General features: G+C 41.2%; 1 protein-coding gene across 1 annotated transcript in view; it reads left to right on the top strand.

Moving 5' to 3' along the window:
- LAS1L (LAS1 like, ribosome biogenesis factor) overlaps nucleotides 1-13,321 on the top strand; it is a 24,311-nt gene extending 10,990 nt beyond the window's left edge. Inside the window, exons 8-13 of the mRNA XM_017838316.1 lie at nucleotides 714-799; nucleotides 1,704-1,919; nucleotides 3,097-3,232; nucleotides 3,800-4,179; nucleotides 6,706-6,847; nucleotides 12,140-13,321. Coding sequence (XP_017693805.1) covers nucleotides 714-799; nucleotides 1,704-1,919; nucleotides 3,097-3,232; nucleotides 3,800-4,179; nucleotides 6,706-6,847; nucleotides 12,140-12,230 — 1,051 coding nt within the window. The 3' untranslated portion in view covers nucleotides 12,231-13,321. The remainder of the gene's footprint in view (nucleotides 1-713; nucleotides 800-1,703; nucleotides 1,920-3,096; nucleotides 3,233-3,799; nucleotides 4,180-6,705; nucleotides 6,848-12,139) is intronic.
- The last annotated feature ends 365 nt before the right edge of the window (nucleotides 13,322-13,686 follow it).

Genomic DNA, 13,686 nt, shown 5'->3' with positions numbered 1-13,686 from the left:
TCCACTGCGCAGGCTCGAAGGGTTAATGACCTTTCCCAAATCTTCGCTCACGAAGACTGGCCATTATTTTCAAGAGTCAGTCAGTGCAGCCTACCTGTGTTGGTACCCTCAGTCTTCACTTTCATTAAGCCAGCCTAATAGGAGATGGAGTGATCCTGGAGCCTGGAGCATTCAGTGCTGTCAGACTAACTGAAGTTTGCAGGATAGTTATAAGGGCAGGAGACATCCCAAAAAGAGCTGCAGGGAAGAGCAGTTTTGACCTTACCTGCTGAACAGCTGTGCACACTGTATGGTGTGACTTGTGCCAGCAAGTCAGCAGGCTTGGCTTTCCCCTGAGAGGTAACGAGCGCTGTGAGTCAGAGGTTCTCTGATCTCGGCTGGCCGGCTGGCAGCAGAGTTGGATCGTACCCCATAGGTATTTCAGTATAAGTGTTCCTTTTGAAATACCAGGATACTTGTAACTCAAGTATAAATGTTTCCTTCAAGGTTCCAATTCTGTTTCAGTTTGTACAACTGCACATTTCCTCCAAGTCAAATAGGATATATCTAACCCAAAACTGGCATATGGTTTTAGTGCCTTGCAAAATTTTCTGTTCCCTCCTAATTAATTGGTCCAGGTATTTGGCTCTCGAACTTGTTTCAGAAGTGGTGCGAGCCATGTTTTGATTTGTAAAGGAGTAAGTGTCATTAATAAGTCTCTCTGATTACTCTAGGGAATCAGTGGCTGAAGCTCTTCTCAGTGATGGCTTTCTCATCCCAAAGATGGATTGTCTGAAGTTGCTAAATATCAAGTATGAAGGTTAGTATTTTGGGCACCATGCAAGTAAGAAGTGTACATTTAGTGTTCTGACCAAATCTGTTCTTTTTTTCCCATTATGTTGAAATCTGTAATTCTCTGCATATTTTTTGTACATCTAGGTCCTCAAACATCTTTTGCCCTGTTCTCCAGACCCCTCTATGTCCATGCTTAGCTAATGCTTTTGCATAAATCTCTTAGTATGGAAGGCTAACTCTTCAGCACTGAATGCCCAGCCAAAATATCTTTCAAAGCCTGCATCTCTACCCTTTTATGCAATAGTTGCTGATTTCACGAACTCCCACTAATTTCATCTACATTGAAAATTTGAAGCAAATCAAAATGAATGGGGTTTTTTCAGCCTCATTCACCAGTTGCATCTTAGTTCCAAACTGCTGCCCATATGTATGGAGTTGCATGGATTTTCTGCAAGAGAATTAGATACCTAGAGGGAGTGAAAATTAATACATTCTGTACTTCACAGCCAAAGAACTTTCCAAGAAAGATCCTCAAATTTCGGTGACTATATTACAGTAGTAAAAATTGAGGAGGTTTTTTATTCTGTGTTGCTTTGCTCAATGTATCTTCTCTTTGCAGTATATTTTTAGACAGAATAGGACTTAATTATGTGTGAAATAAGCTGAAACGGAAAAAGGATTAGCAAAGCAGGTAGATTTTCCTGTGCTAATAATTTCCTTGTGCTAATTATCAATTTGTTGCTTATTTCATTTCCCTAGCATAAGAAAAATGATAGTTTCAGGTTCAGTGAGGATCCCAAAAATACACTGGAACCAATGATCCTAGAACAGACAACTTCAGTTTGGTGCAAGTGTCACACCCACGTTTCACAAAAAATTACAAAACACTAATTTGTGGCTTCTCTTTTTTTTTTTAATTCTTATTGCAGCAAATAAAGAGGTATGGCAGTTCAAAATTCCTCAGACCTTTTACTGCTTTTGGCAACCTTTGCTGACAGGCCTTCTTTCACGAAGTTTTACACAGATCCTAATAGAGAAGATGTTTATGGAGCTGAAGGAATGTTCTGACTCTTCAGAACTCAGGCATCAGTTCTTGATCAGCTGGATTTCTGAGTTGCTGACTGGCATTGCCAAAGTAAATGCTGGTGAGTGTGTCTGGAATTTTTGTGTTTAAAGAAATATAAGAGTCTCCTCTGTAATGGTGTGAAAACGGGGAGTGGTGGGAACTTTAGACAGAAAGTGTAGTAACCTAATTAGTACATTTTGTCTTATGAACATAGAGATTTTATTGGTGCATTTCTTAGCCTTTTCAACCTGCAGCTTATGCATTTCATGTATTTCTTAGTAAAAAATTGAAATTGTTATTAATAACTTTGCTGCAGCTTCCTCAAGATAGGAGAAGACAATCTCTGAAAGATCAGGCTATTTTTTCCAGATATCAGTACTTGTAGGAAATAACAGTAGCAGGTAACAAATAAAGATGTTACGTGCAATCTGTTCCCTGTTCCCAGTTCTTTTCTCCCTTGACAGAAGCCTGCCTTTACAAGATACTAAATAGTGTTGCTGTCCTTTATTGATCCTATTACAGGACCTCTGTGCCTTCTAAACTTACGCAAAAGTAATAAGAAGTATTTTGTTTTCAGTTCCTGACTCCTTAGAGCTGTTAAAATTTGCAAACTGTATGTTTCATTCCAGAGACAGGCAGTGAGGAGCCTTAATTATTCAGTGTCAGAGGTATTCTGTGAACACGACTTCTATACTGTGGCCTAGTATAATCCTTGAGATTTCCAGCTGGTTAATTTTACTGCCTCTTCTGTCTTCTCCTGGTCAGGCGCAGACTGCACAAAGATTTTGCCCTTGTCTCACGTAGTCATGGGTTAGTATTTCGTGCTTTCACTCAGCGCTGAGCATGCAACTGTTGTGTCCCAGACCCCTGAACGGTGGTCATTCACTCAGCTGTTAACTCTGCTCACTGCAGAGCTGCCTGGAATGGTGCTGGGTCCCAGATGCAGTATGCTGCATTTACTTGGGATAATACTGTTCAAACACATCTTATGGCTTTCCTGTCTGGGGTGACATGCACAGGGCCAGCTTGGAAAGGTCTGCACCTTGTTGTGGTTAGGTCTTGTGGAGCCAACCTGCTTGTCAGTGCATTGTCACGTCCCTTATGACAACCTTGATGTGTTTGGTCAGTATATTGAGTCATGGACATGGATTGAAATGCCAGCTTATTTGAGGATGTGTTCCAGTAAAAATGCAGAGGGATGAAGGGCATATTTTTGAGTTTTGAGCACCTCATCATTTTCGTTATCTTCTTTGAAGGGAAGAAAAGACAGCACTGTAACAAACAGGTGTCGGTGAAGGAGCTGTTCCTCCATAAAGTTCCTTTGCAGTGGATAAGACTGACTGACAGTTGCTTGGAAGCTCCCTGCTGGGCAACCCCACATCTTCTTCAGCTGTAAGTTCGATCTTGTGCCCTAGAAAAGGGACAGGAAACAGTGCTCTGTAACAGCTTTGGTTCCCTAGTGATGCACTGAGTTATAGCTGTGTTCCCTTCCCTTCCTTTGCCTCTAGTAGGAATTGTGACATGTGCATATAAAGCTGTGCTTGTTGCTACTCATCTCCTCACTGATTCCACAAAGAGAAGGAAGAGAATTTAAAGGATTGCACCTTCAAAATGAAAACAGAGGTTATCTGGGGAGGTACTGAAGAAGCAACCTGGTCAGAAGAAAAGTGACTTGGTAGAGGTGTGACTGCTTATAGAGGTGATACCTCCTGTGGTAAATTTGTAACTTTTACACATGAAAACAGCAAAGCAGGAATTCAGTTAGAAGTATCCCAAAGTCCTTAATTTTAATCACAAAGAGAGAGTATTACGGATCGGGGAATAATCAGAATTTGCCTGTTAGAGGAGCTATATGAGCCAGCTGTCCTGGAGGAAACAAACACTTAAAAGCAGAAAAGACTCCAGATGAAGGTTTATCAAGCCTTGTAAGACTTTTCTATTGCGCTTTTTCCTTTGTAGGATCCTCACAGTCATGAGACCTCGCTTGTCACGTACTTCTCGGAAGAACCTTCTCTATCTTGCTTCCATTTACACAGAAGGAGGTGCCCCTTTGTCCAGTCCAGGCCTCTCTTCAGACAGCAGTGAACATCCAATTTACACTATAGAGAGCTTACAGTGGAGAGTCAGGCAGGAAAATCAGGTTAAAAATCAAGGGCAGACTGTAGAGAAAGAAGATGATGTGCTGGAGAGAGATGATGGTGTAGAGGAAGCGGAGGAGGAGGAAGAAGAGATGGTAACTGAAACAAATCCTTTGGAAGGACTGGCTCATCCTGGTAACATGGCGGCTGTTGCTGAGAGAAGAGCAGCACTGCAAGGGTCCGCCTGGCAGATCACTGCAGGTAAAGAGTGACTGTAAGACTTGGACAGTCTTCACCACTGACAAATGTTAAATGAAATGCAAAGACATCGCAGCCTTTTGGGCCTGGCCGTAATTGAAGTGTGCTTCAAAATCATCTAAATGCCAAATTACTGAAAAATGTGGGTTTTTCAAGTCTTCCATTTGTATGCAGGAGTCATTTCTCTCAAGTTCTTAAAGCACCATGAGTGCGTTTTCCAGGAGCATGTTGTTACCGTCTCATTGATTTCTTTTGTTAGGCTTTTTACAAACTGTTTAAAATTTCAGTGTATCCAGCTGATGGGGCAGAATATGTGCCAGCTGTGAATGGCAAAGAAAATATGGATGTTTCGTGGTCTTGTGTTTGTGAGACTTGTAGGTATTTGAAAGCACAGTTTGGCTGTGAACCTAAGGTCCATGCTTCAGGAAAATGGCTGTTATGACATGGTGGCAAACAAAAGAAAGAAGCAAGGCAAGTTTTTAGAAGGAATAAACAGTATATCCAGTGCTTTGTTATCTTTGCTGCAGTAGCTGTACTTTCTCATTGGGGTTGGAGGCTTCTGTAGCTTAAGAATTTTGAATGAGTGATTTATGGAGGGACTTGAATGCAGAAGGAGGAAGCTGGTGGAGTAGAGTCAGAATCAAAATTATATTTAAAGGAAGAAAAGCAGGCATTAGAAGATAGTGAACTCTTGTACCCAATTCACTGGGAAATTTTCTCAAGTCAAAAAAACCCCAGAGATCTTAGTTATATGAACAGCTTGTTAGAGCTGTGTTTTTTGAGAACAAAAGCAAAATTGTCCTCTGCTTCTGTGACTTTGGTTCAGATCAAGCACAGCTTTTACTGAAGGAACACACATTGTGTCCTGAACTACCTGACTTTTTGGTGAAAATTCTGTTTATGAAGTTCTTTTTATATAAACTTAATTTGTTTATATAAACTTCAGGTTTTTTTATATAAACTTAATATTCCACAAATAACATCTGTGTAGTTACCATCCTTAAACAATTTGATACTATAGCCAGTAGGTATGTAGCAACCCTCGACATCATGTGGCATATCAGCTGTTTACTGGGTTGTTCCCCAAAGAAAGGGTTTAGCCTGTTTAATATCTGTAATGGTAGTTTGCCTTATAGCTGCATTGGATGTCACCACATACTGTCTCTGACCCTCTTTCAACTATAAAATTATAACACTTAGAAAGCACTATCCCATCTCAAGAGGGTTTTGTTCTATTAAATGCCCAAGAATGGCATAAAATAAAAAACAGTTAATCTGCTGGTTCTTCTAGGGCAATGCTTGGGATTTTGAGCAGATACTGAGTGTACAAAATTAACCAATTTCAGTCAAAAAGAAGGAAATGACCAAGTTGTATGTGGTTAACAGTTGTCTCAAATAGTCTGTGAAATTATTGCTGGCTTTCTGGAGTGGAGTCCCTTCTCAAAGCGTCTCTCTGCTGGTCTTCGCTGAGCTGCGAGTAAATGTTCCAAAAATAAGTGTTCTGGTATCAAGACAGCACATAGGCTTAAAAATCTTATTTTCAAAACAATGACATATGATAATTCATATCTATAATTTCTTAGATGTGAAATAAGGATGAAATTTAAAAAGGGATTTCCCTTTTAGGAACTGTCTTTGAAATTTTGGCCCCACAGTATAAAGGAACAGGCTTACTGATGTTATGAGATGTGATCAGTGGTTTTCCATTGTGCAATTTCTAGCCCCCACTGGAAGTCAAATTTAGCAAATGTGAAGTCATGGAGAAGAAACAGCCATAGGTGCTATATTTTCAAGACTCTGTCATATTCTTTTTCTTTGCCATCTTATCCCAGCCCACCTGTTTGTCCAGAGTTGCTTAACTGGTTATTTAGGCTTCCACAGCCTTATGCTGCCCTATACTCTTCTACTGTTGTGGCTTCACTTCTTCTTTAGTCACTATTGGCACTGTAGCTGTGCTGCTGTTCATCTCAGGGAGTTGCTAAGGAGCTGATGCTTAGTCTCACTGGAGAAATGAGCTACTGGATGCAAAGATACTGCTTTGCATGTGTACAAATGGCTTCTTCATATGTGTACAAATGGCTTTCTCCATTTACAGAATTATGCAGAGCAATTTCTTAAAATTATCATAGGTAAGTCAATGTGTATGTTTCAAACAAAAGTGTTATTAGAAGAGGAAGGTAATGTGAAGGGTTGCTCCAGAATACTGTGGGGTTTCTTTTAATGGACATTGTTTCCCAGTGGCTTAGATGAGTTGCACTGTGTAGACTGCATGATAACGTTCCATGACTCGAGATATGTCCCTGCTGTTACATTCTACAGTGACTTTCTTTGGAAGAGATAGTAAGGTTAGAAATAAAATCAGTTACAACTGTAGTTCAAACTTATTTTTGCTGCACACCTGAGATTGTTCATTTTTGCTGAATGGCTGAGTTGCATGGGGCAGTATTTGTGGACTTGGTGGGGGAATCTTGTTTCTGAAAATCTCTCTGGGAAGGTCAGACTCCTTGTTTTTGTACTGTTTTTACCTAGATGAAGTACAATGGAAAGACTTTCCTCTTGGGAAACTCCCAGGTCAGACAGATGACCCTGATGGTCTCATGTTGGATAATTATTCTATGATGTCCCTGCTTGATCAGCCAGTGAGAGATGAGTGGAAGACTCTCCATACGAAGTGAGTAATGGTGTCCTGAACCATGAAATGCATTTATCTCTGTGCCTTGTACTATACCATGTGAAAAATTAAGGCTGGGATTTCCTTTTTACTTCTATTTAACTAAATAGTTTGACCTATCTAATATCTCGTACTTTCTCTAGTACCCACTTACTGTGCTTCTTTCTTTCAAGCAATGTGTGTGTTTGGAAGGACCTTTGCAATGCTGGTGTAAGAGCATAACAGTCTGTGCTGTGCATAACAGTCTGTTCTTCAGACTGTGCTGACAACTTTCACCATTGTCTGAAGCTTTTAGTAAGACACAGTCTGCTGATCCCTTAGAGTAACTAGTCTGGAAGGGCAGAATTTTTAAATAAAGCTACTGAGAGCTGGTGCAGAATCTGCCTGGTGATACACTAGGATGAATAATTTTTATGGGAATGACTGACCTCACAGTTAAAGCATTCAAGACTAAAAGCCTTGGAAGTCACTTAGCCTTCCCCAGTGTCAGTTTTCCTAGACTAGCTGATCTTGTGTAGGAAGGAGGAGTCATTCTGAAATGCACAGTGGTTTGCAGAAGCACTTTGAGGTGCATTAGTGGGAAAGCATGAAGATGAGGTGATAGTTACCCACAGAAAATGGTTGACTGCAATTACTTTTATAATACCTGAGGCAAGAATTGGCTGTACATCACTGGGGTGGTGAGTATGCTGAGAGTTTCACATCAGTGAATGCAAACTTGTCTCTTTTCTGTATGCTTGAAATGGAAACCGAAGTACACTTCCTGAGTAAGCTCTCTGTCACTGCAGTTCCAGTTATTCATCCTATGGTTAACCCAGCATGAAACAAACTCTCTTCTTACCCTCACCCACCACAACAGGAAACTCTCCCCGCTTATTTGTACTGCATTAGTCTGACAGTGTGTTTGCATAATGGATAAAATCAGACAGAAGTTATTGCTGCCTGTATTGCTGTGACAACTCACCAGTGTCATGGGAAGTTACTTCATGAAGCCCTAATCTCACTTTTTGAAGATGAAAGAACATACTCAAAAATTACCTCTTTGCATTTGTCTCCTTCATCTTTTCCTGTCATTAAGTCTGAGAGCTACTATTTATAATGGCTTCTGTCCTTATTCCTTTCTTTTGTTTTGCACTCCTTGTGTCTTTCAAACTATCTGAGACTTAAATGCAGCGGCACAATTAGTAGTCAAAAATGTGATTTCCATGGTATCCTTTGAGGAAGCCATCTTATAGTATTGCTATCTTCGCTCCTCTTGCCCTTTTTTTTAAAAGAAACCACTGCAAGGTTTATGAAATACTGCTATTTAGCAGTTACTAGCACAGCCTCAGCAGGCTTGAACACTTAAGTTTCTGTTAACTGGGGCTCCTCAGCCACAGTATGTTGGCAGTGCCCAGTGACCTTTTCAGAGCTGTAGCTACTAATTTAGAGCTGCAGATCTGATCTCAGTAAAGAAACACAAGAGAAAAAAAGTATTTAATTGTCTTTTCTTTTCATTAAACTGCAGAGTTCTCATAGGTTAGCAAGTATAATGCCCTCCTTTCACCTCTGGGACTGAGAGTTCTTTCTAGGACTGCCAGTAAACCATTTTGGCAAGTGTGTCACAAGCAACAAATGAAAGAAAGTCAAAGACTTTGACTTTCTTCTGACTCTGAGAGACTCTTTCTGTCAAAAGCAAACTCAGTCTCTTGTGTTGGCTCATCAGATAGTGTCCTTATCAGTGGCACTATGTTCCTTTGGAGGAAGATGCCTGGACTGCATTTTGAAATATGATTTAGTCATGGTGAGGACTGATAGTATATTGATTGCAGGTTAAAGAGCTGTGAGCCAGAACATAGATTTCAGTGCTTTATGTTGCAGACTCTGAACAAAGCCAGCAGGCTTTGCTTTCCCCTCTGCCCCAGCAACCACTTTCCATGTGGCCTGAGATGCAGACAGGAGTAATTGCAAAAGCTTCCTCTACATTTAACCGAGGAGGGGGTTTTCTTTTTCTCCTCATGTGCTGCTTCCAGTTGGCTGTTTTTTGAACAGTGTAGTATGTCATGCAGCTCATAGTACTAGAAAATACCCATGTCGAAAATGAAAAAGCACATATCAGGCCAAAGGCAACATGTCTCTGCTTCTCTTTGCGTGGGGAAAGGAGCAGACGGTTTGTTACACTCAGATAACAGCCTGGCGAGATACCAAGGAAAAAAGCTCAGAAAGAAACATGAGGAAAACCTGTTGTTACCACAAATAGAAAGGAGCAGAACCTGATTTATTCCTGTAGCTGTGCCTGGAAACAATCCAGGTTTCATCAGGAGTGTTATAACAGCAGCTTGTTCATTATTCTTATTTCCCTTGCATAGCAGCTTCTCAATTTGCCAAAGGACATGTGGCATCAGAAAAGTGGACTGACTGGAGAAGAGGAGGCTCAGGGGAGACCTCCTCACTCTCTACAGCTCCCTGAAAGGAGGGTGTAGCCAGGTGGGGGGTCAGGCTCTTCTCCCAGGAACCAGCAGTAGGACAAGAGGGCTGGGTCTTCAGTTGTGCCAGGGGAAGTTTAGGCTGGATATTAGGAAGGAATTTTTTTCAGAGAGGGTAATCAGCCATTGGAATGGGCTGCCCAGGGAGGGGGTGGAGCCACCATCTCTGGAGGTGTTGAAGGTGAGACTGAATGTGGCATCAGTGCCACAGTCTGGGAACCACGGCGGGGTTGGATCAAGGGTTGGACCTGATGATCTCGGAGGTCTTTTCCAACCTGGCTGATTCTGTGATTCTGTGACTTGCCCGAGGCAGAAGGGAGCAGATTTTCTGGACTATTGATGTATTTTTCTATGTAGAAACTTTGTCCTCTGTCTTGTAGCTACATGAGTTTTTTGCTTCCCCATTAAAGGTGTTTGTATGGCCTGTTCCAGAAGGGGTGTTTGCTATTTACTTCCTCTTTGATACTGCCCTCTAACTTCTCTGTCTGCAGAGAGCTGTTCTGCCAGACTCCTGAAGGAGTACTGAAGTATGGTATGAGAGATTGTGAAAAGTTGATGTTTTTCTTTGAAAATATCCCTAAGGTGCTTAGAAAAAGCACCTGCAGCATAGGCAGTGGGACATGCCCTTTTTAAAAGCCGTGGCCTTTGTCTTTCTGTCTGGCTCCAAAGCAAAGGAAGGTAATGAACTGCAGAAGGGATTTCCTGGAGCATGGCGTTTGACATTAATTTGGGAAAAAGGGCTTTGACCAAGTCATGTGACAGAAGCAGAATCTCTTGCTGCAGCCCTAATTCACTGGGTCCACAGACGAGAATGGACACCTGGTGATCTTACGATGCATTTGGTCTGTGTTGTTTAACATCTGCCTGAATTCTGCCTGCCTTGTTTGAGGTCTGTGCTTCTTACTAAATAATTCCTATTAATCTGTAGCAAAACTTGATTGTATACCAGGAAAAAGAGGTTTCAGCTACAATCTCCCTTCATTTTTAAAGATAAACTCAGTCTTGAAAGACAATTAACAGCCCATCCCGATTCCCGTTTGACTTCTTTTCTGCTTTTGTTGTTGTATCTGGAGGTTCAAAATATTGGAGAATATGCTTCCCCTATGCTGAAAGTAACAGCCTAGCTATCCACAATGTTTTCCCCTCCTGAATAAGTAATTTTTTGTTCTTTCCTTGCCACTTAACACAGTTTGGCCTCTTGGGGAACCCTTTGCACAGTTTTCTCTGGTTTACCATCAGATCTTCCCAAAGACGAGCATGCTATTGCCAAAACAGAACAGCTTGAATCTCAGAGCAGCAAAATAGTTCAAAAAGAGCAGAATCCAGCCAAAACTTTATTTAGCTATCTTTGCAGATAGATATGCTATTGGAAAAAATAGGCCAAAACTGAGCCCAGGATTTGAGGTACGGCCTCACCACTGCTGAGTACGGGGGCCAGTCACTGCCCTGCTCCTGCTGGCCACACTATTCCTGATGCAGGTCAGGTGCCATTGGCCTTCTGCCCACCTGGGCACACGCTGGCTCATGGTCAGCCACTGTCACCAGCATGCCCAGGGCCTTTTCCACAGGGCTGCTTTCCAGCCTCTCTGTCCCAGCCTGGAGCATTCCTGGGTTGTGATTCAGGGGCATGTCAGTGTCCCCAGAGTCCCTCTAGGAGTGACAGCAAGTCTGTGAAGGTGAGGAGTATGCATCAAAACACAGAAAAAATTAACCCATTAGCAGGCTGAATTCAGGATAGTGTCCAACAGCAGGAGGAAGACCATCAGGTCATTACAGTGAGAACTGTGGTGTTGGCTTTGTCTGCAAGGCTTCTGGCAGTGTTTCATCTGAACAGGGACTAAGAGGTGTTTGATCTTAAAGGAGAAATAGTTTCTGAGGAGCTCTGAAAAGCAGCCTCTCCTATAGCCAGTTATTCTAGTACTGAGCATCTGGAAAAGGCTTAGAGTTTTTTGGTGAATAGCTGTGTAAATAAAACACCCCAAACATCTCAGTCTTTTTGCAGGAATTTTTTCTGTCTTCAGAGCTCTTTGGTTTTAACATGAGACAATTTCCTGAGATGCTTGGATACTTTGAAAAAGCTTACAGTTCCTTCCTCCCTGGCTCCAAAACATTGTGTTTATTGGTGGTTTTTCTGGTGTGTGCTGTGCACGTGTGTTGTCTAAGTTCATGTTTAGTGTTACTGAGGCAACCTCTGAAGCTTTGAACCTGTCATCCTTAGGCAGATGTTTTGTTTTTGTGATAAGTGTATGTGCTTTTTGTTAGCTCCCAGTGCTCAGTTTACCTGACAGCAGGAGCAAATTTGGCAAATAATGACCACTAGGAGCATTTTCTGAGGGTGCAGGTGCTGACATGCTGTTCCTTTAGGGATTGCATACTTGAAAGTCTCTGTAAATGCACTGGTTCCCACAACTTCATTCTAAAGCCATAGGAATGGGTAGTATTTGTGTGCAGGATAGGCACTGTAACATAACTTGTGATGACTGTTCTTATGTTAATTGCTTGCTGTGTTAGCATTTCACCTGATGAGCTGCAAAGGACAGATGAAGGTTCAAATGAAAATTGTTCTCTGGTTATTTCTGCAGTCATGTGTCCCTCAGAACTGTCAGTAACTGGTAATCTTACTTTTGGTTTGTGCCTTGGTACCTTTGGTGTTTCGAGACTGTTGCCTCTCTTGAACAGACTGATGAAAAACTAAGGACATTCCAGCAGCTAAAAGCTAAAAAAGAAAAATTATGTTGTGGAAATAACGTGCTATCAAAATGAACTTCGGTGATGTGAGCTTCTAAAGCAGCTCAGTGCTTATGTGCTTTATTTCTCTTCCTCATAGCTCTGCAGAATTGAAAATTCATGGGACAGGAGGATTGTTATGGACCCAGAATGACTTCCATAAAATAAAAAGTGGCCTTCAACTTTTCTGAGACAGCATCAGAGTGCTCTGTGACTTTCAGTATTGCACAAGTTAAGTGGGATGGAAGAACTAGTAATGGTGGTGGGGAAATAATTTGTTGTTGTTGTTGTTGTGATTTACTGATTTTTACCGTATAAAATCAGTGTTTTATAAAGGTGGTTTAAGTTCCATGTATAGTAACCATTGTCTTGCTTAACCACTGTCATGAACCTTTAGCTGTAGCTGATGTTTGCCAAATACAGTTAAGAGTAGTTTGGAATCCCTCAAGGTTCCTTAATTTTTTCATAGTTAATAAATGCAACTGACTTTGAAGACAAACCTTCCTCATGGTTCCTGTTTCTCCATTCTCACTCAGGTATTCTAGAAAGTGTCCTCTGGTCCTCATTAGCCAGACTGTTGAGCTGATATTGTCCTGCAGGAGTGATTTTGCCAAGATAAGATTATGCTACAGTTTTCACCTAGCTGGGATTTCACACAGAGCTTCAGGGATCAGGCCCGGCTATAGCATGGCTGAATGCACTGTGGTGCACAAATACCTTCCAGCTGGTTTTGTCGCCATTTTTCTCAAGTGATGATCTTGAGGCCATTACTGTCTCTTTTTCAATGAAGTTTTTTGCTTGATGTTACTTTTGTTCACAGTTTTGCTAAGGTTCATAACCAGTACTGTGGTCTCTGCTGAGAGCTGGTATGATTACTGCAGAAATGGACCCGAGTGAGTGCCCTGTTGAAAAGTTACTGAGAAAAATGGCTTCCAGATAGTTTTTCCTAAATTCACTTTTCTTTACCTGTATAACAGGTTCTCAAAACTTGGAGGCTTGTGCAATTACCTGTAAAAAACCCCAGGAGTTTTAAGTATGTATTTATTGCAGGACTCCTCAATAAGGGTTTGTTAGAGTGCATCTGCTAGAGGGTAATACAGAGGCTTTCCTGGAGTCAGTCTAATAATTTGATGTTTTACAAACTAATCAGAAAGAGGAACATGTTAGTAGAAAGGACACACAGCTTTAGCAGTACTTTGCATAGGACTGAAATGCATGTTTAGAACAGCAAATTCATGGATGCTTTGGGCTGCTCTCAAGTAAAGGCTTAGCTAGATATCCATAATGTATTATTTCTTTATTCTTTCTTTTCCAATTTTTTGTTATCCTGTTCTACTGGAGTTGCTTGTTACCAGACAGCCAAAAGTTATTTACAATGGAAGATACACTGCACATTTCCTTCTTTAAAAGCAAACAGTGCCAATGCAGAAGGAAACAAACTTCTGAGGGATTTTTCATGTAAGCCTTTCCCCTTTCTCCTTTTAGCCAGCAGTTACTCAAACTTATTTAGGAAATTCTGAGTGAAGGGGATTTGTTCTTTTATTACTGCGTTTCAAAGAGTATGAAATTACTTAAAATATTGTATTCTGTATTGCAAACAAGCATACAATTCAAAAAGGAATGTGGTGCTGGCAAATACTGTACCAT

This window comes from Lepidothrix coronata, unplaced genomic scaffold (assembly GCF_001604755.1).
Source record: "Lepidothrix coronata isolate B3197 unplaced genomic scaffold, Lepidothrix_coronata-1.0 Scaffold331, whole genome shotgun sequence".
Lineage (NCBI taxonomy): Eukaryota > Metazoa > Chordata > Aves > Passeriformes > Pipridae > Lepidothrix > Lepidothrix coronata.
This window is presented reverse-complemented; position numbering and strand designations above follow the sequence as displayed.